Raw genomic sequence first — 22,490 nt, 5'->3', positions numbered from 1 at the left:
AGAGGGAGCTTTACTCTGTATCTAACCCTGTGCTGTACCTGCCCTGGGAGTGTTTGATGGGACAGTGTAGAGGGAGCTTTACTCTGTATCTAACCCCGTGCTGTACCTGCCCTGGGAGTGTTTGATGGGACAGTGTAGAGGGAGCTTTACTCTGTATCTAACCCCGTGCTGTACCTACCATTTCATTCTCTCTCTTTCTCTTTTGGCCCCCCCCTCGCAGGTATAAAGTTTGAAGAGAACAATAACAACCTGCAGCCCAGCGGTGAGCCCTTGTTGGTTGATGGGTCTGAACAGTTTGCGGTGATCTCGAGCCCCAGCCCGGCTCCGGAGGGGGGAAGCTGCACGTCGCGAGAGGAGGGTGAACCCCAGGCCTATCCGGAGCAGCTCAACGGGCAGGCCCTGTCCAGCGAGGAGGCCATGGACCGGCTGCAGGTGGGTCAGAGTCCCCGCTTCCCGCGTCCTCACCTCCCCCCCACCCCCTCCCCCACTCACTCTTCTCCCCCCTCACCCCCGGGGCAGTGGCAGGAAAGCTCCCCTCACTAACGCCGGTTCTCTCGCTCTGCATCCAGGAAACCGAGAAAATCATCGAGGAGCTGAATGAAACCTGGGAGGAGAAGCTGCGTAAAACCGAGGCAATCCGCATGGAGAGGTGAGGTCGGGGGTCGGGAGCTGAGGTCAGGGGTCAGTGACGGGGGGAGGGGAGGGCGGGCGGAAGGTCTGAGGCTGATACGGGTGCGGGAGGTGAGATGGGGCGGGAGTGGGAGGGACGGGGAAGGGGGGGTGTAGCGGGGGCGGAGATGGGGGTGAGGTGCTCCATGACGGGCTCTGGTTGTGTTTCAGGGAGGCCCTGTTGGCGGAGATGGGAGTGGCCACCAGGGAAGACGGTGGAACAGTTGGTGTTTTCTCGCCCAAGAAGGTGAGTTTGGGTGGTCCCGCGGCCCCACACTCCCCAGGGTGGGGGGGGGGGGCTCCCCACTCTCCCCGGGCAGCAGCACAGCGCGGAATTACTGGGGTCATTCTCTGGTTGGGGGGGGTCGATGTCACACCGTCCTTTCGCACTGACTCGTTTCTGATTCCAGACTCCACACCTGGTGAATTTAAACGAGGATCCGTTGATGTCGGAGTGTCTCCTGTATTACATCAAGGATGGAATCACAAGGCAAGTCCTGAACCTGACCCGGGATGGTGTGTGTGGGACCCGTAATCCAGTGAGAGTCGGTGTGTGTGGGACCTGTACCCCAGTGAGAGTCGGTGTGTGTGGGACCTGTACCCCAGTGAGAGTCCGTGTGTGTGGGACCCGTACCCCAGTGAGAGTCAGTGTATGTGGGACCCGTACCCCAGTGAGAGTCAGTGTGTGTGGGACCCGTACCCCAGTGAGAGTCAGTGTGTGTGGGACCTGTACCCCAGTGAGAGTCAGTGTGTGTGGGACCCGTACCCCAGTGAGAGTCCGTGTGTGTGGGACCCGTACCCCAGTGAGAGTCAGTGTGTGTGGGACCCGTACCCCAGTGAGAGTCAGTGTGTGTGGGACCCGTACCCCAGTGAGAGTCAGTGTGTGTGGGACTGTACCCCAGTGAGAGTCAGTGTGTGTGGGACCCGTACCCCAGTGAGAGTCAGTGTGTGTGGGACCCGTACCCCAATGAGAGTCAGTGTTTGTGGGACTGTACCCCAGTGAGAGTCAGTGTGTGTGGGACCCGTACCCCAGTGAGAGTCAGTGTGTGTGTGGGACACGTACCCCAGTGAGAGTCGGTGTGTGTGGGACCCATACCCCAGTGAGAGTCAGTGTGTGTGTGGGACCCGTACCCCAGTGAGAGTCAGTGTGTGTGGGACCCGTACCCCAGTGACCCGGAGTCTGACCTTGTCTGTATCCTGTTGTGTTCACAGGGTTGGCCAGGCGGTAGTGGACATTAAGTTGAGCGGACACTTCATCCAGGATGAACACTGTTTGTTCCGCAGTGAGACCAGCGAGAGCGGAGAAGGTGAGGGCCGGAATGGACAGAGCAAAGCGCCCGGCCTGAGACCAAGGGCAGGGAGAGGGGTCATCTCCTTCCCCCCCCCCCCCCCCCATGGAGCCCCCAACATCAAACTCCCCGTGCTTCAGGTCTTGTCTGTAAATCCCATGGCCCCTTCTCCGAGGGTCTCCACAGGGGGCCTGACCCGAGTCAGTGACGCACCCCCTCACATGGGCTCGGAATGGGCACCCTGGCCCGGTGATTCCAGTCCTGGTCGAGCAGCCCACCGACTGATGTTCCAATCCCACCCTGGCAGCATGTCAGTCGGAGAATGGCTGTGCACCAGTGGGACAACCTTACTCAAGGACCCCGCGGAATTGGTGGTGGCCTTTTTAAAAAAAAAAAAAAAAAAAATTAATTCATGGGATGTGGGCGTCACTGGCAAGGCCGGCATTTATTGCCCGTCCCTAATTGCCCCTTGAGAAGGTGGTGGTGAGCCACCGCCTTGAACCGCTGCAGTCCGTGTGGTGAAGGTGCTCCCACAGTGCTGTTAGGGAGGGAGTTCCAGGATTGTGACCCAGCGACGATGAAGGAACGACCGATATATTTCCAAGTTAGGATGGTGTGTGACTCTCTCTCTCTCTCTCTCTCTCTCTCTCCCTGTGGCAGCTCGGGGCCTGGGCAATAAACAACTCCTACCGTCAATCCTGGGAACCAGCTGCCTTCGCTGGTCAGTAGGAGGTGCTACATTTGGCCTCCGTATCTGTGTTAGAGAGAGGGGGAAATCAGCCAGGGTTCCTGCTCCTGATCACTGTCCAGTGACCCCTGGGTTAGAGAGAGGGGGAAATCAGCCAGGGTTCCTGCTCCTGATCACTGCCTAGTGACCCCTGGGTTAGAGAGAGGGGAAATCAGCCAGGGTTCCTGCTCCTGATCACTGCCCAGTGACCCCTGGGTTAGAGAGAGGGGAAATCAGCCAAAGTTCCTGCTCCTGATCACTGCCCAGTGACCCCTGGGTTAGAGAGGGGGGAAATCAGCCAGGGTTCCTGCTCCTGATCACTGCTCAGTGACCCCTGGGTTAGAGAGGGGGGAAATCAGCCAGGGTTCCTGCTCCTGATCACTGCCCAGTGACCCCTGGGTTAGAGAGAAGGAAATCAGCCAGGGTTCCTGCTCCTGATCACTGCCCCCTGCTGGAAGGACTGTGAATTGCATAGTAATGGGTGGTGATGCTGCTGCAGTTGAATAGCGAGTCAGCATTCACCGTCTGGGCTGACACAGAATGCCCACATGGGGAAGGTAATGGGGGGGGGGGGCTGTGCCCATGTGACCTGTACCCTGAGGGGGGCTGTGGGGAGTGGGGATACACCGTATACTGGTCCCCATGTTTGAGAACTTGCTGTGGGATCCCGCGTGGGTGAAGATGGTGGCGCATCGATCGGAAACGGTGATGGCGGTTAGCGGCGCGGTTAACGAGCCGTGTCTCCTTGTGCTGCAGTAATCGTCACGCTGGAGCCCTGCGCAGAGGCCGACACGTACGTCAACGGCAAGCAAGTCTCCGGCCCCTTGGTGCTGCGGCAAGGTAGGTGGGGGGGGGGGGGGGCAGGGGGGTGGGCCTGACCCGGGGGGTGGGGGGGGGGGCAGCAGAGGTGAGTGGCATCGGGTGGGGGCGGAGGCGGGGCCTGGTGTGTCGGGGGAGGGGAGTTTGGGGGCCTGGGGCACCGGGGGTGGGGGGGGTACTCCTTAAGGGGGAGGGGAGTTTGGTGGGGGGGGGGGTTTCCTGGGGCGCCTAGGGCGGGCCTGTGGGGTGGGGTGGGGGGGGGTAAGCCATGAGGTCCAGTTAGGTTACTGGTCAGTGGCGCCCCCAGGGTGTTGATGGTGGCAGGGGGGAATCGGCGATGCTGATGCGGCTGAATGTCGGTGAGCGGGACCTCCGTTTGAGCCCCTCGGAGAAACGGCGTTCGCGTTTCAAAATGGCGACCCGATGGGAGTTGCAGCAATGAATTCGAATTTGGCGCCTGATTGGCCAATACCTTATGGGTTTGACCTCTGTCCCCTGCGTCACCCGACAGGTAACCGGGTGGTGATGGGAAAGAGCCACGTGTTCCGGTTCAATCACCCGGAGCAGGCGCGGTTGGAGCGCGAGCGAGCGCCGAGCGTGGGGGTCGCCGCGGAGACCGTGGACTGGAGCTTCGCCCAGAAGGAGCTGCTGGAGAAACAAGGCATCGACATCAAGCTGGAAATGGAGAAACGGTGAGGGCCACGGGGCGGGGAGGGTTCCCAGGGGCGGAGGGGGGCTCCTGGGGCGGGTGAGATGTCAGGTCAGTGCCCAGTGCCCCCCGACTGAGGGTGGGGGTGGGGGGGGTGGAAAGGCCTCCTCTCCCTGGGTGGCTGGCGAATCAGCCAGGCCATTCATCCATGCATGCCGGCACTTCGACTGTGGAAGGCACCGCAGCTCGAGCCTGCAGCCAATCAAGCCGAGACCAGGGATCGCTCGGGCCATTCGCCGCCCTGGGGTTGGCTCGGCGGTGGCGAGGAGACCCATGACCGAGCAGAGATGGGACCCTCGTGGTCTTTGTGGCTCAGCACCACTCGGCCTTTGCGTGTCGCTGGGGACTCTGGGCGGGGTTCTTTGGGCTGGTGGGATGCTCAGAGTTCGGGGCCTGCTCTGATTGGCTGTATGTTTGTACCCACAGGCTACAGGACCTGGAGAACCAATACCGCCGGGAAAAGGAGGAGGCCGACCTCCAGCTTGAACAGTCGCGCTTGGTAGGTGTTAACCCGTCCCCTTCCCCCCCACCCCACCCCCCCCCCCCCCCCGCCCGTTCCCAACCCCTCCCCTTCACTGGGGTACAGTCCCACACACACTGACTCTCACTGGGTTACGGGTCCCACACACACTGACTCTCACTGGGTTACGGGTCCCACACACACTGACTCTCACTGGGGTACGGGTCCCACACACACTGACTCTCACTGGGGTACGGGTCCCCCACACACTGACTCTCACTGGGGTACGGGTCCCCCACACACTGACTCTCACTGGGGTACGGGTCCAACACACACTGACTCTCACTGGGGTACGGGTCCCCCACACACTGACTCTCACTGGGGTACGGGTCCAACACACACTGACTCTCACTGGGGTACGGGTCCCACACACACTGACTCTCACTGGGGTACGGGTCCCCCACACACTGACTCTCACTGGGGTACAGTCCAACACACACTGACTCTCACTGGGGTACGGGTCCCCCACACACTGACTCTCACTGGGGTACCGTCCCACACACACTGACTCTCACTGGGGTACGGGTCTCACATACACTGACTCTCACTGGGGTACGGGTCCCCCACACACTGACTCTCACTGGGGTACGGGTCCCACACACACTGACTCTCACTGGGGTACGGGTCCAACACACACTGACTCTCACTGGGGTACGGGTCCCCCACACACTGACTCTCACTGGGGTACAGTCCAACACACACTGACTCTCACTGGGGTACGGGTCCCCCACACACTGACTCTCACTGGGGTACCGTCCCACACACACTGACTCTCACTGGGGTACAGTCCCACACACACTGACTCTCACTGGGGTACGGGTCTCACATACACTGACTCTCACTGGGGTACGTGTCCCCCACACACTGACCCTCACTGGGGTACGGGTCCCACACACACTGACTCACTGGGGTACAGGACAGTTGGGCTTGGGGGTGTGGAGGTTGGGTTTGGGGTGGGGGGGGGTGCTCGGGGTCAGGAATGGGGGGGGTGGGTGTGTTGGTGGTGGTGTAAGGTTCGGGGTGTGGTTTGGGGATATGGGTGATTTGGAGGTGTTTTCGGGGTGCATGGGGGTCGGGGTTTGTGGGTTTGGAGTCTGGGTGGGGTTGGAAGTCTCAGTCAGGGGTGCGGGGTGTATTGGGGGGGTGAGGTCGGGGAGGAGGGTTGGGGATTTGGGTATCTCTGGGTCTGAGTTGGGATTTGGGGGTCTGGGTTTGGAGTTGGGTGAGGGGGAGGGGGTGTGGGGCGCGGGGTATGTTTGGGGTCTGGGGTGGTGATCTTGGGGGTGTGTGTTTGTGGGGTCGGGGGGGCTGGGTTTGGAGTCTGGGTGTGTGTTTGTGGGGGTCTCGGGGTCTGAGTTGGGATTTGGGGGGGTGGCGTCGATTTGGAGTCCGGTGTTGGTGGGGGTCATGGGATCTGAGTTGGGGGTGTGGGTTTGGAGTGAGGGTCTCAGGGTCTGGGTTGGGGGTTTGGGGCGCGATGTGCGTTTTGGTGGGGGGGGGGGGGAGGTTGTTTGGGATCAGTGGGTGTGGGTGTGTTGGGGGTCTCGGGGTCTGGGTTGAGGGTGTGTGGCGCGAGCTGTGTTTGGTGGGGGGGGGGGTGTTTGTGTTGGGGGTTTGGGGATAGGTGGGGTGGGGGTCTCGGGTTGAGGGTGTGTGGCGCGAGCTGTGTTTGGGAGGGGGGTGTTTGGGATCGGGGGTGGGGGTCTTTGGTGGGGGTCTCTGGGTGGGGTTTGGGGATAGGCGGCTCTGGGTGGGGTGTGGGGGGTCTCGGGGTCTGGGTTGGGGGGGTGAGGGTCTCGGGGTCTGGGTTGAGGGTGTGCGGCGCGAGCTGTGTTTGGGATCAGAGGGTGTGTGGGTGTGTTGGGGATTTGGGGGATCTGGGGGGTGGGGTTTGGGGGATCTGGGGGGTGGGGTTTGGGGGATCTGGGGGGTGGGGTTTGGGGGATCTGGGGGGTGGGGTTTGGGGGGTCTGGGGAGTGGGGTTTGGGGGGTCTGGGGGGTGGGGTTTGGGGGGTCTGGGGGGTGGGGTTTGGGGGGTCTGGGGGGTGGGGTTTGGGGGGTCTGGGGGGTGGGGTTTGGGGGGTCTGGGGAGTGGGGTTTGGGGGATCTGGGGGTGAGGTCTGGGGGTATGGTTTGGGGGATCTGAGGGTGGGGTTTGGGGGATCTGGGGGTGGGGTGTGGGGGGTCTCGGGGTCTGGGGCCCGCCCTGTGCCTCCCCGTGTTGTGACTGACCTGTCTGTTGCCCAGTACGTAGACTCGGACAGCGGGGATGACTCGGACAAGCGCTCGTGCGAGGAGAGCTGGCGGCTGATCGCCTCGCTGCGGGAGAAGCTTCCCGCCAACAAGGTGCAGAGCATTGTCAAGCGCTGCGGCCTGCCCAGCAGCGGCAAGAAACGCGAGCCCATCCGCGTCTACCAGATCCCCCAGCGCCGGCGCATCACCAAGGACCCCAAGTGGGTGACCATGGCCGACCTGCGCATGCAGGCCGTCAAGGAGATCTGCTACGAGGTGGCGCTGAACGACTTCAAGCACTCCAAGCAGGAGATCGAGGCCATGGCCATCGTCAAGATGAAGGAGCTCTCTCGAATGTACAGCAAGAAGGATCCCAACGAGAAGGACACGTGGCGGGCGGTGGCCCGCGATGTGTGGGACACGGTGGGTGTGGGGGAGGAGCGGGCGGAGGACGGCGAGGTCAGGGGTCACCACGACGTAGACGATCTCCGGGCCCACATCGACAAGCTGACCGACATCCTGCAGGAGGTGAAACTGCAGAACAACATGAAGGACGGGGAGATCAAGGCGCTGAGGGACCGCATGCTGAAAATGGAACGCGTCATCCCGGCCATCAGCCAGGTAACGGGGACCGAGCCCCAAACTCCCAGCTCGCAGCCCAGGGGTCACGGGGACCGAGCCCCAAACTCCCAGCTCGCAGCCCGGGTGTAATGGGGACTAAGCCCCAAACTCCCAGCTCACACCCCACGGGTAACGGGGACCGAGCCCCAAACTCCCAGCTCGCACCCCAGGGGTAATGGGGACTAAGCCCCAAACTCCCAGCTCACACCCCACGGGTAACGGGGACCGAGCCCCAAACTCCCAGCTCGCACCCCAGGGGTAATGGGGACTGAGCCCCAAACTCCCAGCTCGCACCCCGGGGGTAACGGGGACTGAGCCGCAAACTCCCAGCTCACACCCTGGGGTAATGGGGACTAAGCCCCCAAACTCCCAGCTCACACCCTGGGGTAACGGGGACTGAGCCCCAAACTCCCAGCTCGCACCCCAGGGGTAATGGGGACTGAGCCCCAAACTCCCAGCTCGCACCCCGGGGGTAACGGGGACTGAGCCGCAAACTCCCAGCTCACACCCCACGGGTAACTGGGACCGAGCCCCACACTCCCAGCTTGCACCCCGGGGATAACGGGGACTGAGCCCCAAACTCCCAGATCGCACCCCGGGGGTAACGGGGAACGAGCCCCAAACTCCCAGCTCACACCCTGGGGTAATGGGGACTAAGCCCCCAAACTCCCAGCTCACACCCTGGGGTAACGGGGACTGAGCCCCAAACTCCCAGCTCACACCCCGGAGGTAACGGGAACTGAGCCCCAAACTCCCAGCTCGCACCCCGGGGAAACGGAGATCGAGCCCCAAACTCCCAGCTCGAACCCCGGGGTAATGGGGACTGAGCCCCAAACTCCCAGCTCACACCCCAGGGGTAATGGGTAACGGGGACTGAGTCCCAAACTCCCAGCTCACACCCCAGGGGTAATGGGTAACGGGGACTGAGCGGCTCCCAGCTCCTTACTGCCCACACCTTGGGGATAACCGGGTACGAACCCCAAATTTCCAGCCCACACCCCGGGGGTGACAGGTAACGGAGTCCGAGCCCCAATCTCCCAGATCCTCACAGCCCACACCCTGGGTAAAGGGAACGATTACCTCCCGTGTGTGTCCGTGGTCCCCTGTACATGTGGCAGGGTGTGGTGTTGAGGGGGGGGGCTCGCGGTGGGGTCAGTGGGGTTGGGGATCACGATGGGGTCGGAGCTTGCAGTGGGGTTGCGGCGGTGGGGGTCGGGGGTTGAGGGGGGGTCGCGGTGGGGTTGCGGCGGTGGGGTCGAGGGTCGCGGTGGGGTCGCCGGGGGTGATGGACGAGCTTCTCACCGCTCGGCTCGCTCTGGTTGCAGGAGGAAGGCGAGGCGGAGCGGGGGCACAGCGGGGACGAGGACGAGGGGGACGCGGACCGGGTGTCCCCAGACAGTAGCGAGGACAACGGCTGCTGGAGGGAGGGTTCGGAGGATACGCAGGGACCGGACGCCCCCAAGGCGGTGCGGATCGGGAGGTTGATGGAGGAGGACCCAGCCTTTCGCCGCGGACGGCTGCGGTGGCTGCAACAGGAGCAGCTCCGCTTCCAGAACCTTCAGCAGCAGCAGATCAGCAAACGCCTGCGCAAACACACCGGGCCTGGCCGCTTCATCCCGCCCCAGGACTGCAAGCTCCGCTTCCCCTTCAAGAGCAACCCCCAGCACCGCTACTCCTGGGGCCCAGGCAGTGCCTTTGCTATGCCCTCTGACCCTGGCCCGCCCTCTGACCCCGACCCACCCCTTGACCCTGACCCGCCCCTTGACCATACACCCCTTGACCCTGACCCGGCCTCTGACCTCGGCCCACCCTCCGACCCCGGCCCACCCTTCTTCGACCCCGGCCCGCCCTCTGACCGCGCCGTGACCCCGGGCGAGGACCGGTGGGAGGGGAGGCCGCGGGGAGCCCCGAGGTTCTGGCAGGGGTCCGGCAACCCGCACGCCAACCACGGCTACCACCAGGGCAAGCGGCATCACCACGACAACCAGCAGCAGCAGCAGCAGCACTATCGGCGGAACTCCTTCGACAACGGGGCCGGGAGCCGGGCCAAGTTCCAGCGGCAGTCGGCCAGCCTCCGGGACCGGCCCTTCCTGCCCCAGGAACACCCTCTGCACCGGAGGCCCCAGCACTGGCCCAACAACCACCAGCAGCAGCCACAACACAGGCCCCAGCACCCGCACAGGCCCCAGTACCCGCACAGGCCCCAGCACCCGCGTCACCGCGGCGACCACCGCTACTCGCCCGACACCGAGTTCGCCGACTTCCAGCCGGCCGAGCGTCAGGACCGGTTCTACCAGCACCACCCCTACACCACCCCCCCTCGCATGAGGCGGCAACACTCGGCCCCCAACCTGCAAGGCAGCGAGACCCCCGTCTAAAATGGGCACAAAGCGGTGGGGGGGGGGGCACGCTGAGAGCGGCCGGAGTGCGGCGTGGCAATTGCAAGCGATCAGGCGTGACGGAGAATTGAGTGTTCTAGTTAATCCCGGGGCCTGTAGCTAAGGCTTGGGCCTACGTCATAGGCCCAGAGCCCTGGGCCTAGTTGCCTTGTATCCAAGCCAGGGAAAGATGGCTCCTCGATTTTAGGACAGTGGGTTTTATTGTGCGTTGTGTGGTGTGTTTTATTCTGAATCCCGTGGTGCGTGTGTCTGTGTGTGTTTGTGAGAGAGTGTAGGGACTGCCGAGCTCATCCACTGCCCCCAGTCCCCAGGCTGCTATCCTCAGGCGGGTTACACTGTACCATGCTGGCAAACCGCCAGAGCAATTACTTGATACTTTGGAGTGTAGTCACTGTTGTAATGTAGGAAACGCAGCATCTGATTTGTGCACAGCAAGCTCCCACAGCAACGGGATAAATGACCGGATAATCTATATTTTAGTGATGTTGATTGAAGGATAAATATTGTCCCCGAAACACTGGGGTGGGGGGGATCTCCCCCAACTGCTCTCTGTGGTGGCCATGGGATCTTTTACATTCACCCAAGGGGTTTTAACGTCTCATCCGAAAAAAACTGCCCCTCCGACAGTGCGGCGCTCCCTCAGCACTGCACCTCCGACAGTGCGGCGCTCCCTCAGTACTGCCCCTCCGACAGTGCGGGGCTCCCTCAGTACTGCCCCTCCGACAGTGCGGCGCTCCCTCAGCACTGCACCTCCGACAGTGCGGCGCTCCCTCAGTACTGCCCCTCCGACAGTGCGTGGCTCCCTCAGTACTGCCCCTCCGACAGTGCGGCGCTCCCTCAGTACTGACCCACCGACAGTGCGGCGCTCCCTCAGTACCGCCCCTCCGACAGTGCGGGGCTCCCTCAGTACCGCCCCTCCGACAGTGCGGGGCTCCCTCAGTACCGCCCCACCGACAGTGCGGCGCTCCCTCAGTACCGCCCCACCGACAGTGCGGCGCTCCCTCAGTACCGCCCCTCCGACAGTGCGGGGCTCCCTCAGTACCGCCCCTCCGACAGTGCGGCGCCCCCTCAGGGTCCTCAGTCTGGCTTGACAGGCGCTTAAGGGGCCGGATTACCCTGTGAATGAGCCTTTCCTGTGTGGGAGTGGGGAAAGGGCAGGGGGAGTGGGACTGATGGGATCGCTCGCTCACAGAGCCGGCACAGACTCAATGGGCCCAATGGCCGCCTCCTGTGCGGTGTCATTCTATGATCGGGGGTGGTGGGGGGGTGCAGCGGCTGTGGGATCTCCCTGTGCTCAGAGCCAGATTAGAATTTGCTAATTGTGCCTTTCTCGTGAGAGCCCCCCTCCCCGGGGCTCAGTCCCATACCGGGCCCCCCTCCCCGGGGCTCAGTCCCACACCGGGCCCAACATGGTCACCAGGTGGAACCGTTTCCAACCAAATTCTGACCCCGAATTACAAATATTTGAATCAATCCTTTCGATGATTCACCAATCGGTTAAAGGGGAGAGTGTGAATGATTTTCGGGTTTCCCATTTAAAGGTGTGTTCGTGGACAGTACAGCTTTAAGAATGGTCTACAGTGATTTATTACACAAACTATAACCTCTCTTATTTTGGAATTATTTTCGAGAACGTATGAGATTTGTTTTGGTTCAAACCAGCGTTTCTAACCCGCTGCCACTTCAACCCCGAGACTGGACCCCCACTCTGCGGAGAGGTCCCTGGGCAGGGGGGAAATAAGCTGGGGTTCCTGTTCCTGGTCGTTACCCCCTTACCCCAATCTGTGTGGGACCCGTACCCCAGTGAGAGTCAGTGTGTGTGGGACCCGTACCCCAGTGAGAGTCAGTGTGTGTGGGACCCGTACCCCAGTGAGAGTCAGTGTGTGTGGGACCCGTACCCCAGTGAGAGTCAGTGTGTGTGGGACCCGTACCCCAGTGAGAGTCAGTGTGTGTGGGACCCGTACCCCAGTGAGAGTCAGTGTGTGTGGGACCCGTACCCCAGTGAGTCAGTGTGTGTGGGACTGTACCCCAGTGAGAGTCGGTGTGTGTGGGACCCGTACCCCAGTGAGAGTCAGTGTGTGTGGGACCCGTACCCCAGAGAGTCGGTGTGTGTTTGGGATTTTCCGACAGTGACGATTAGTTATCTTTCAGCAGAAGGAAGATGAGGGTCTCGGTGATTCCAAGGTGGAATATATTCGACAGGCTGAAGTGTGTGTTTAAGGCGCTGGTGATGGGGGAGAGAGGGTGAGGCTGGGCGGAGGTACCCATGGAGCTGGGAGAGGATGGGGATAATCAGGGCAGTACTGGAGGGTGGTGGGTGAGGGGGAAGGAGAAGGATTGAGGAGGGAGGAAAGGAGTGAATGTGCGAGGGTGGAGGGGAGAGTGAGGGGGAAGTGCCGAGGGCCAGAGGAGTGAAGTGAGGAGGGAAAGGGCGGAGGGAGAGGAGTCGAGGAGAGTGCGGGGCGAGGGTCGGTGAGTGGGAAGGGTTGAGGGCCGGCGGAATGGAGTGAGGAAGGGCACGGGGTGGAGGGAGAGCAGAGTCGAGGGCAGGTGAGGGGTAAGGATCCAGGGCAGAGGAAGGATGTGAGGGGCGAGGGTAGGGTGAAGGGCGGAGGAGCAAACGTACGAGGAAGGATTGAGCGGGAAGGTGAGGGCGAAGGGTTGAGGGCAGAGGCGAATGTGCGAGAGAGGAGGGAGGGCCGAGGTACGAGTGAGGGTACGAGTTGAGAGAGAACTGGATGCTGCTGCTTGGGATCCCTGCACCAGCCCAGCTGAAAGAGTGACTGCATGGCTCCCAATGTTTAAAATAGAGGCCTGGAGGAGGTGGAACCTGGGGTCATGGGGCCCAGGACAGGCCTTCCCCGGGGCCTGAACTTCATCGATACCTCACTTGCTCTCCACATTTAATTAAAAAAACCTCTGCATGCTGATTTTGGTTTTAAATGTAACTTTTTCTTCACGATGTGACCTTTTCGGCTGAGTGTCGAGCACCTCTCTGTGTGTGTTCCGCGACTGAATGTTGTACAATTTCTAGCGGGCGGAGTGTGGGTTGTGTGCGCGAGCGGCCATGGTGTGGCCGTGTTGTGTCCGTGTGGACGGAGGGAGTGTTTGAGGGCGGCGGGGGGAAGCTAACCGACTGACCGGGTCTGGTGTGTGCAGACTCCGTGAGCGACGGATCAGCAAGAGGTGTTCATTAAAATGGAACCGGAGCCTAAAAGCAAAAAACTGACTCTGGATTTATTTTTTGTTCCCTACAGCATTCCCTCAGCACCGCCCCTCCGACAGTGCGGCGCTCCCTCAGTACTGCCCCTCCGACAGTGCGTCGCTCCCTCAGTACCGCCCCTCCGACAGTGCGGCGCTCCCTCAGTACCGCCCCTCCGACAGTGCGGCGCTCCCTCAGTACCGCCCCTCCGACAGTGCGGCGCTCCCTCAGTACCGCCCCTCCGACAGTGCGGCGCTCCCTCAGTACCGCCCCTCCGACAGTGCGGCGCTCCCTCAGTACCGCCCCTCCGACAGTGCGGCGCTCCCTCAGCATTGCCCCTCCGACAGTGCGGCGCTCCCTCAGCACTGCCCCTCCGACAGTGCGGCGCTCCCTCAGCACTGCCCCTCCGACAGTGCGGCGCTCCCTCAGTACTGCACTGGGAGTGTCGGCCTGGAATTTGAACTTCTGAGCCACGTGTTGTTCAAAGAGGCCGTGTGTAACTGAACCCCCCCCTCGGTGGCCTCCAGCCATTGGCCTGGCATATTGGGAACACCATCCCATCTGCCCCCCTCCCCCACCATTGCCCGTGACCTCTGACCCAGAGGGAAGTTTTTCCTGTGACGAAAAAAATCCAAGTAGTACTTGTTTAAAAAAAATCCTTTGTTGATTTATTTCCCCGAGGGAGTAGAGTCACAGCCACCAGAAACAAACCTCCCAAACTCCGCCCGTTCGTAACGGTACGGAGAGACCCGGCTTGCCCTCCGACCCCAGGCCTTGTTGGCACAACGTGATCGCGGGGGGGGGTCACACCACGACGAGTCACGGTGGGGCGTCCGGGGTCACGGGGCAATGTCTGGGGTCACAAGGGGCACGGTCTGGGATCACGGGGCGCAGAGCGGGGTCACAGTCTGCGTTGGGTCCGGGGTCACAAGGGGCAGAGCGGGCTCCTGGGGTGCGATCTGGGGTCACGGGTGCGCTGTCTGGGGGGGTCAGGTCCGGGATGTCTCGACGCTCTCCCCCTCCCACTGTGAGCACACTCACCCACCCCTTTCCCGCTTCCCAGTCCCAGTCCTGATGGGAGCGAATCCTCCTGGGTGTTCTGTCCTGTGTCTTATCCCTGGAGCAGCACCATTGTCACCAGACCTGTTGTAGAAACACAAACTCTTAGAGTTCACGCCCTCTGCCACAATCATCACCTCAAAGGCCACAGTTACAGCCCATCGCTCACTCCTGGAGCCACTGCACGGGCAGCTAACGGGACGGGGGTCTGTGTCTGTGATTCCCCCGCACGGTGACGGGACGGGGGTCTGTGTCTGTGATTCCCCCGCACGGTGACGGGATGGGGGTCTGTGTCTGTGATTCCCCCGCACGGTGATGGGACACGGGTCTGTGTCTGTGATTCCCCCGCACGGTGACGGGACGGGGGTCTGTGTCTGTGATTCCCCCGCACGGTGACGGGACGGGGGTCTGTGTCTGTGATTCCCCCGCACGGTGACGGGACGGGGGTCTGTGTCTGTGATTCCCCCGCACGGTGACGGGACACGGGTCTGTGTCTGTGATTCCCCCGCACGGTGACGGGACGGGGGTCTGTGTCTGTGATTCCCCCGCACGGTGACGGGACACGGGTCTGTGTCTGTGATTCCCCCGCACGGTGACGGGACACGGGTCTGTGTCTGTGATTCCCCCGCACGGTGACGGGACGGGGGTCTGTGTCTGTGATTCCCCCGCACGGTGACGGGACACGGGTCTGTGTCTGTGATTCCCCCGCACGGTGACGGGACACGGGTCTGTGTCTGTGATTTCCCCGCACGGTGACGGGACGGGGGTCTGTGTCTGTGACTCCCCCGCACGGTGACGGGACGGGGGTCTGTGTCTGTGATTCCCCCGCACGGTGACGGGACACGGGTCTGTGTCTGTGATTCCCCCGCACGGTGACAGGACGGGGGTCTGTGTCTGTGATTCCCCCGCCCGGTGACGGGACGGGGGTCTGTGTCTGTGATTCCCCCGCACGGTGACGGGACGGGGGTCTGTGTCTGTGACTCCCCCGCACGGTGACGGGACGGGGGTCTGTGTCTGTGATTCCCCCGCACGGTGATGGGACACGGGTCTGTGTCTGCGATTCCCCGCACGGTGATGGGACACGGGTCTGTGTCTGTGATTCCCCCGCACGGTGACGGGACGGGGGTCTGTGTCTGTGATTCCCCCGCACGGTGACGGGACACGGGTCTGTGTCTGTGATTCCCCCGCACGGTGACGGGACGGGGGTCTGTGTCTGTGATTCCCCCGCACGGTGACGGGACACGGGTCTGTGTCTGCGATTCCCCCGCACGGTGACGGGACGGGGGTCTGTGTCTGTGACTCCCCCGCACGGTGACAGGACGGGGGTCTGTGTCTGTGACTCCCCCGCACGGTGACGGGACACGGGTCTGTGTCTGCGATTCCCCGCACGGTGACGGGACGGGGGTCTGTGTCTGTGATTCCCCCGCACGGTGACGGGACACGGGTCTGTGTCTGTGATTCCCCCGCCCGGTGACGGGACGGGGGTCTGTGTCTGTGATTCCCCCGCACGGTGACGGGACACGGGTCTGTGTCTGCGATTCCCCGCACGGTGATGGGACACGGGTCTGTGTCTGCGATTCCCCCGCACGGTGATGGGACACGGGTCTGTGTCTGCGATTCCCCGCATGGTGACGGGAGACGGGTCTGTGTCTGCGATTCCCTCGCATGGTGACGGGACGGGGGTCTGTGTCTGCGTCTGCGATTCCCCCGCACGGTGACGGGACACGGGTCTGTGTCTGCGATTCCCTCGCATGGTGACGGGACACGGGTCTGTGTCTGCGATTCCCCGCACGGTGACGGGACACGGGGGTCTGTGTCTGCGATTCCCCCGCACGCTGAGCTGATTTGGGTCGCACGGTTGGGAACCGTACGCGTGGGAGTGCCCGCGGATGGCCCTGGTTTAGGATTACCAATCTCTGCACCAATCGCCCCCGGGGCAGCCAATACTCACCCAGCACGTAGGCGGCCGACACTTTCTGCGTGATGGTGACGTGTAGGTAGGTGGGGACTAGGCGGCTGGGCTGGCCCACCTGCGGCAGTGTCAGGAGGATGACACAGGCGATTCCCAGCAGGATACACAGAGTGACGAGTGCCAGCGGAATCTGTCGGTCTGGGGGGGCGGCGGGGTGGGGGGGAAGAAGAGGGAAAGAAGAGGGAAGCGTGCAGGTGAAAGGAGGGAAAACCAATGTATATAAATCTGCCAGAGAGAGTCACGCAGCGTGCGCAGAATCTGTCATCCAGTTTGGTCTGGGTCAGGTCATAGAACATAGAAAATAGGTGCAGGAGTAGGCCATTCGGCCCTTCGAGCCTGCACCACCTTTCAATATGATTGGTGTCCTTGACCGACAGGCAAGCACGGACCCCGGGATTGCCCGTGGGTAAAGGTAGTGATGCCATACATGGTCGAGGAGCTGACTGACACTCACTGTCTGGAGTCGCAGCCGGTGTCACTCACAGTCCAATGGCCCCACCAACAATAACTTGATTTTATATAGCGCCTTTAAACATGAAACGGCCCAAACAATTTTCCCTCTAATTGGCGGTCAAAGTGCATGGCTCCTTGAGTTCACTGCGGGACCGGTGGGGAAACATTGGGAGCGAGGCGCTTCACAGGGAGCGAGACACCGAGCCACAGAAGGAGATATTCGGGACAGGCGACCAAAAGCTTGTAGAAAGGGAGATTTTATGGAGCGTCTTGGAGGGGAGAGAGGCGGAGAGGTTTAGGGAGGGAGTTCCAGAGCTTGGGGCCCAAGCAACAGAAGGCATGGCCACCGATGGAAATCGGGGGATGGGCAAGAGGCCAGAATTGGAAGAGCGCAGAGATCTCTGAGGGTGGAGGGGGGGTTATAGGGTTGGAGGAGGTTAGAGGTAGGGAGGGATGTCGGGGCTGGAGGAGGTTACAGAGATAGGGAGGGGTGTGGAGGGGATTACAGAGATAAGGAGGGATGTCGGGGCTGGAGGAGGTTACAGAGATAGGTAGGGGATTACAGAGATAGGGAGGGATGTGGAGGGGTGTAGGGGCTGGAGGAGGTTACAGAGATAGGGAGGGGTGAAGGGGCTGGAGGGGGTTACAGAGATAGGGAGGGGTGTAGGGGCTGGAGGGGGTTACAGAGATAGGGAGGGGTGTGGAGGGGATTACAGAGATAGGGAGGGGTGTAGGGGCTGGAGGAGGTTACAGAGATAGGGAGGGGTGTAGGGGCTGGAGGAGGTTACAGAGATAGGGAGGGGTGTGGAGGGTATTACAGAGATAGGGAGGGAGTGAGGGGGAGGAATTAACGTGAGAAAATATGCCGTTCAGCCAGAAACCAGCCTCGACATGCCGGGGGGAGGCAGCGCCCTCTGACCCCTGCCAACATACCTCTGCACACAGGCACAGACCGGGGGTGCGCCGCGTCGGTGTTGCCGGTCGGACGGTCTCTGGCCACGCCCGGTGACCTCGATCGCTTGGTCGGGAAAACCACCGCCGATATATTCTTCCTCCCCGAGGCCTTCCCACCACCATCTTCACACACCTCCACCCGCAACCAGTCCGCAATCCCAAACTGGCACTTCCCGATATCCTTGTGTCGAACAACACTGGGAATAAAGTGGCTCCGTTCATTATGGGCAACATCAAAAGCTCACTGTCCCCATCAAACACTCCCGGGGCAGGTACAGGGGGTTAGATACAGAGTAAAGCCCCCTCTACACTGTCCCATCAAACACTCCCAGGGCAGGTACAGCACGGGGTTAGATACAGAGTAAAGCTCCCTCTACACTGTCCCATCAAACACTCCCAGGGCAGGTACAGCACGGGGTTAGATACAGAGTAAAGCTTCCTCTACTCTGTCCCATCAAACACTCCCAGGGCAGGTACAGGGAGTTAGACACAGAGTAAAGCTCCCTCTACACTGTCCCATCAAACACTCCCAGGGCAGGTACAGGGGGTTAGATACAGAGTAAAGCTCCCTCTGCACTGTCCCATCAAACACTCCCGGGGCAGGTACAGGGGGTTAGATACAGAGTAAAGTTCCCTCTACACTGTCCCATCAAACACTCCCAGGGCAGGTACAGGGGGTTAGATACAGAGTAAAGCTCCCTCTACACTGTCCCATCAAACACTCCCAGGGCAGGTACAGGGGGTTAGATACAGAGTAAAGCTCCCTCTACACTGTCCCATCAAACACTCCCGGTGCGAGCCTGGTGTGCTTTGTGTGAGGACAAGGTGTGACTGTGAGGCCCGACACTGTCTGGCTCTCACCCAGAGGGGGCACTGAGGCACAGTGGCTGAGTGTGGGGTTGCTCATGGACATGACAGCCAGTGTGGAGGGGGGCCAGGGGTCTGGAACGTGGACAGTCAGCACCTTGGGGAGAGGAAGTGTGACAAACGGGGGTTGAGGAAACTCACATGTCGAGGCAGGACTGAGGTCGGACACATCCTTCTGATTCCAGCACCGTGTATCGGTGAGGGTTCATGCACAGCACTGGGGAGAAAACACAGGAGATGCAGCCCTCACAGGTCAGCACAAGTCTGTCCCCGGCCCCTCACCCTGACCCATCATCCCCGACCCCTCACCCTCCCGACCCCTCACCCTGACCCATCATTCCCGACCCCTCACCCTCCCGACCCCACACCCTCCCGATCCCTCACCTCTGACCCCACACCCTCCCGACCCCTCACTCTCACCCCCAACACCCGACCCCTCACCCCCAACCCTCACCCTCCCAACCGCTTACTCCCCGGCCCCTCCCTAATGAGGATTTGGCAGTGTGGGGGGGACACTCCCTACAGCAGGTGTTACTAGAGGATCAGCTCACGGTCCCCTGTCAGCCATAGCTCAGAGGGCATCGTCTCGCCTCAGAATCAGAGGGTCGTGGGTTCAAGTCCTGCTCCAGAGATTTAATCGGTACTGAGGGAGCGACACACTGTTAATGGGGCAGTACTGAGGGAGCGCCACACTGTCGGAGGGGCAGTACTGAGGGAGCGCCGCACTGTCGGAGGGGCAGTACTGAGGGAGCGCCACACTGTCGGAGGGGCAGTACTGAGGGAGCGCCTCACTGTCGGAGGGGCAGTACTGAGGGAGCGCTGCACTGTCGGAGGGGCAGTACTGAGGGATCTCCGCGCTGTCGGAGGGGCAGTACTGAGGGATCTCCGCACTGTCGGAGGGGCAGTACTGAGGGAGCGCCGCACTGTCGGAGCGGCGGTACTGAGGGATCTCCGCACTGTCGGAGGGGCAGTACTGAGGGAGCGCCGCACTGTCGGAGGGGCAGTACTGAGGGATCTCCGCACTGTCGGAGGGGCGGTACTGAGAAAGCGCCGCACTATCGGAGGGGCGGTACTGAGGGATCTCCGCACTGTCGGAGGGGCAGTACTGAGGGATCTCCGCACTGTCGGAGGGGCAGTACTGAGGGAGCGCCGCACTGTCGGAGGGGCAGTACTGAGGGAGCGCAGCACTGTCGGAGGGGCGGTACTGAGAAAGCGCCGCACTATCGGAGGGGCGGTACTGAGGGATCTCCGCACTGTCGGAGGGGCAGTGCTGAGGGATCTCCGCACTGTCGGAGGGGCGGTACTGAGGGATCTCCGCACTGTCGAAGGGGCGGTACTGAGGGAGCGCCGCACTGTCCGAGGGGCGGGACTGAGGGAGCGCCGCACTGTCGGAGGGGCGGGACTGAGGGAGCGCTGCGCTGTCGGAGGGGCAGTACTGAGGGATCGCCGCACTGTCGGAGGGGCAGTACTGAGCGAGGGCCTCACTGTCGGAGGGGCGGTACTGAGGGAGCGCCGCACTGTTGGAGGGGCAGTACTGAGAGAGGGCCTCACTGTCGGAGGGGCAGTACTGTCGGAGGGGCGGTACTGAGGGAGCGCCACACTGTCGGAGGGGCAGTACTGTGGGAGCACCACACTGTCGGAGGTGCGGTACTGAGGGAGCGCCGCACTGTCGGAGGGGCAGTACTGAGGGATCCCCGCGCTGTCGGAGGGGCAGTACTGAGGGATCTCCGCACTGTCGGAGGGGCAGTACTGAGGGAGCGCCGCACTGTCGGAGGGGCGGTACTGAGGGATCTCCGCACTGTCGGAGGGGCGGTACTGAGAAAGCGCCGCACTATCGGAGGGGCGGTACTGAGGGATCTCCGCACTGTCGGAGGGGCAGTACTGAGGGATCTCCGCACTGTCGGAGGGGCAGTACTGAGGGAGCGCCGCACTGTCGGAGGGGCAGTACTGAGGGAGCGCAGCACTGTCGGAGGGGCGGTACTGAGAAAGCGCCGCACTATCGGAGGGGCGGTACTGAGGGATCTCCGCACTGTCGGAGGGGCAGTGCTGAGGGATCTCCGCACTGTCGGAGGGGCGGTACTGAGGGATCTCCGCACTGTCGGAGGGGCGGTACTGAGGGAGCGCCGCACTTTCCGAGGGGCGGTACTGAGGGAGCGCCGCACTGTCGGAGGGGTAGTACTGAGGGAGTGCCGCACTGTCGGAGGTGCCGTCTTTTGAATGAGACATTAAACCGAGGCCCCGTCTGCCCCTATTACGTGGATGCAAAAATCCCTTGGCCACTATCTGAAGAGAAGGGGAGATATCTGCGGTGTCCTGGGCCAATGTTCATCCTTTAACCAACAGATGTTCTGGTCATTGTCACATTGCTGTTTGTGGGAGCTTGCTGTGCGCAGATTGGCTGCTGCGTTTCCCACATTATACCAATGATTGTAATTCATTGCGTGTGAAGCACACGGACGTCCGGAAGTGGCGAACGCCGCTGGAGAAACGCATGTTCTTCCTGCATGTCCCGCGGGATTGTGGTTTACTTTTGTTCCCACTGCTGCCCATTTGCGATTGGCTCACGCCTAGTCCTGTGCAACAGTCGCTCAGTATTTCCCAGCGAAGGTACCCGGGGCGGGAAGGGAGGGAGGTAGGGGGAGAAGGGTCCCATTCCAGCGTTAAATCGCAAGCTCCCGGGCCCCAGCACTATCTCCCGCCAGCTCCCAGCGACTCCCAGTTACCGCCGCTCACCTTTGAACCTCAGGGTGAATCCGTAGGGATTGTACAAAGTTAACACCTGCTTGTGACTGCGCTGGTCGTCGGCCTGGAAGGTCAGTTCTCCGGGGAAGATGAAGACCGGGAGTCTCCCCTGGGACACGGCGGAGGGGGGGCCAATGCATCCCAGTCTCTCCCGCTCGGGCCCCGGACGCCCGGAGCGTAGGGATCGCTGTCGCATCTGCTAATCCTGGTCCCGGATCTCGGAACGCATCTTCCGGGCGATCTGCGAACAGACGACGGGGTCGACCCTGGGGGAAACCGGCGGATCCAGGGAATGTGGGCAAGAACCGGGGAATGTGGGGGAGGTCCGGGGAATGTGGGGGAGGTCCGGGGAATGTGGGGGAGATCCGGGGAATGTTGAGAGATCCGGGGAATGTTGAGAGATCCGGGGAATGTGGGGGAGATCCGGGGAGATCCAGGGAATGTGGGGGAGATCCGGGGTCTCCAGGAATGTCAAGAGAGATCCAGAAGGGAATGTGGGCAAGAACTGGGAATATTGAGAGATCCGGAAATGTGGAGGAGATCCGGGATTCTGGGGGAGATCCAAGAACAGGTGGTTTGATCCGAGGATTCACTCACCATCAAAATCTTTAAGAGAAGATGTTAAAACATTTTAAAAACTCGAAGCGATGCTGAGAATTCCCGAGGAACAAACAAACCCACCCTGCTCACACCTCGGCTCCCTCCAGTCATAACATCAGCATTAGGAGCAGGAGTCGGCCATTCGGCCCCTCGAGCCTGCTCCGCCATTCAATGAGATCATGGCTGATCTTCCACCTCAACTCCACTTCCCCGCCCGATCCCCATATCATAGAAATTTACACACTGCAAACTTCTTAATCATTGATATGTACCACAAAAAGCAAGAGCCCCAGCACTGAGCCCTGTGGAACCCCACTGGATACAGCCTTCCAGTCACAAAAACACACATCAACCATTACCCTTAGCTTCCTGACTCCGAGCCAATTTTAAAAAGACAGACTTGCGTTTATATAGCGCCTTTCACGACCACTGGACGTCTCAGCGCTTTACAGCCAATGAAGCACTTTGTGGAGTGTAGTCACTGTTGTAATGTGGAAAACGCAGCAGCCAATTTGCGCACAGCAAGCTCCCACACACAGCAATGTGATAATGACCCAGATCATCTGTTTCTTTGGTATGTTGATTGAGGGATAAATATTGGCCCCAGGACATCGGGGAGAACTCCCCTGCTCTTCTTCCAAATAGTGCCCTGGGAT

General features: G+C 61.4%; 2 protein-coding genes across 2 annotated transcripts; one reads left to right on the top strand and one right to left on the bottom strand.

Moving 5' to 3' along the window:
- Positions 1-220: 220 nt before the first annotated feature.
- Positions 221-12,305, top strand: LOC139245704 (kinesin-like protein KIF1C; the record flags this gene model as incomplete). The annotated part of the gene is made up of 10 exons (XM_070871258.1): positions 221-432; positions 570-649; positions 841-916; positions 1,080-1,159; positions 1,882-1,976; positions 3,442-3,525; positions 4,016-4,196; positions 4,640-4,712; positions 6,981-7,586; positions 8,912-12,305. Coding segments are annotated over 10 exons (2,540 nt in total), but the record flags the coding sequence as incomplete, so codon positions are not given.
- A 1,544-nt stretch (positions 12,306-13,849) lies between these two features.
- On the bottom strand, positions 13,850-21,836 carry LOC139245703 (motile sperm domain-containing protein 1-like). The gene is made up of 5 exons (XM_070871257.1): positions 21,226-21,836; positions 18,634-18,709; positions 17,605-17,822; positions 16,198-16,356; positions 13,850-14,330 (listed from the first exon to the last, which is right to left on the bottom strand). Exons 1-5 carry the CDS (start codon positions 21,428-21,430, stop codon positions 14,299-14,301), a joined length of 690 nt encoding a protein of 229 aa, XP_070727358.1. The 5' UTR covers positions 21,431-21,836; the 3' UTR covers positions 13,850-14,298.
- Positions 21,837-22,490: the final 654 nt, after the last annotated feature.

The sequence above is a fragment of the Pristiophorus japonicus genome, unplaced genomic scaffold, assembly GCF_044704955.1.
Source record: "Pristiophorus japonicus isolate sPriJap1 unplaced genomic scaffold, sPriJap1.hap1 HAP1_SCAFFOLD_2314, whole genome shotgun sequence".
NCBI classification, from domain to species: domain Eukaryota; kingdom Metazoa; phylum Chordata; class Chondrichthyes; family Pristiophoridae; genus Pristiophorus; species Pristiophorus japonicus.
Note: the sequence above shows the minus strand (reverse complement) of the source record. Positions and strands in the feature narration are given on the sequence as shown.

Excerpts from the sequence above, each read along its gene's own strand:
- LOC139245703 (XM_070871257.1), bottom strand. The coding sequence starts at position 21,430 with ATGCGACAGCGATCCCTACGCTCCGGGCGTCCGGGGCCCGAGCGGGAG. Across the intron at positions 17,823-18,633 it reads CCTCAGTCCTGCCTCGACAT|TGTTGTTCGACACAAGGATA; the intron begins GTGAGTTTCCTC and ends CTTTATTCCCAG. Across the intron at positions 14,331-16,197 it reads GTCGGCCGCCTACGTGCTGG|GTCTGGTGACAATGGTGCTG; the intron begins GTGAGTATTGGC and ends TTTCTACAACAG.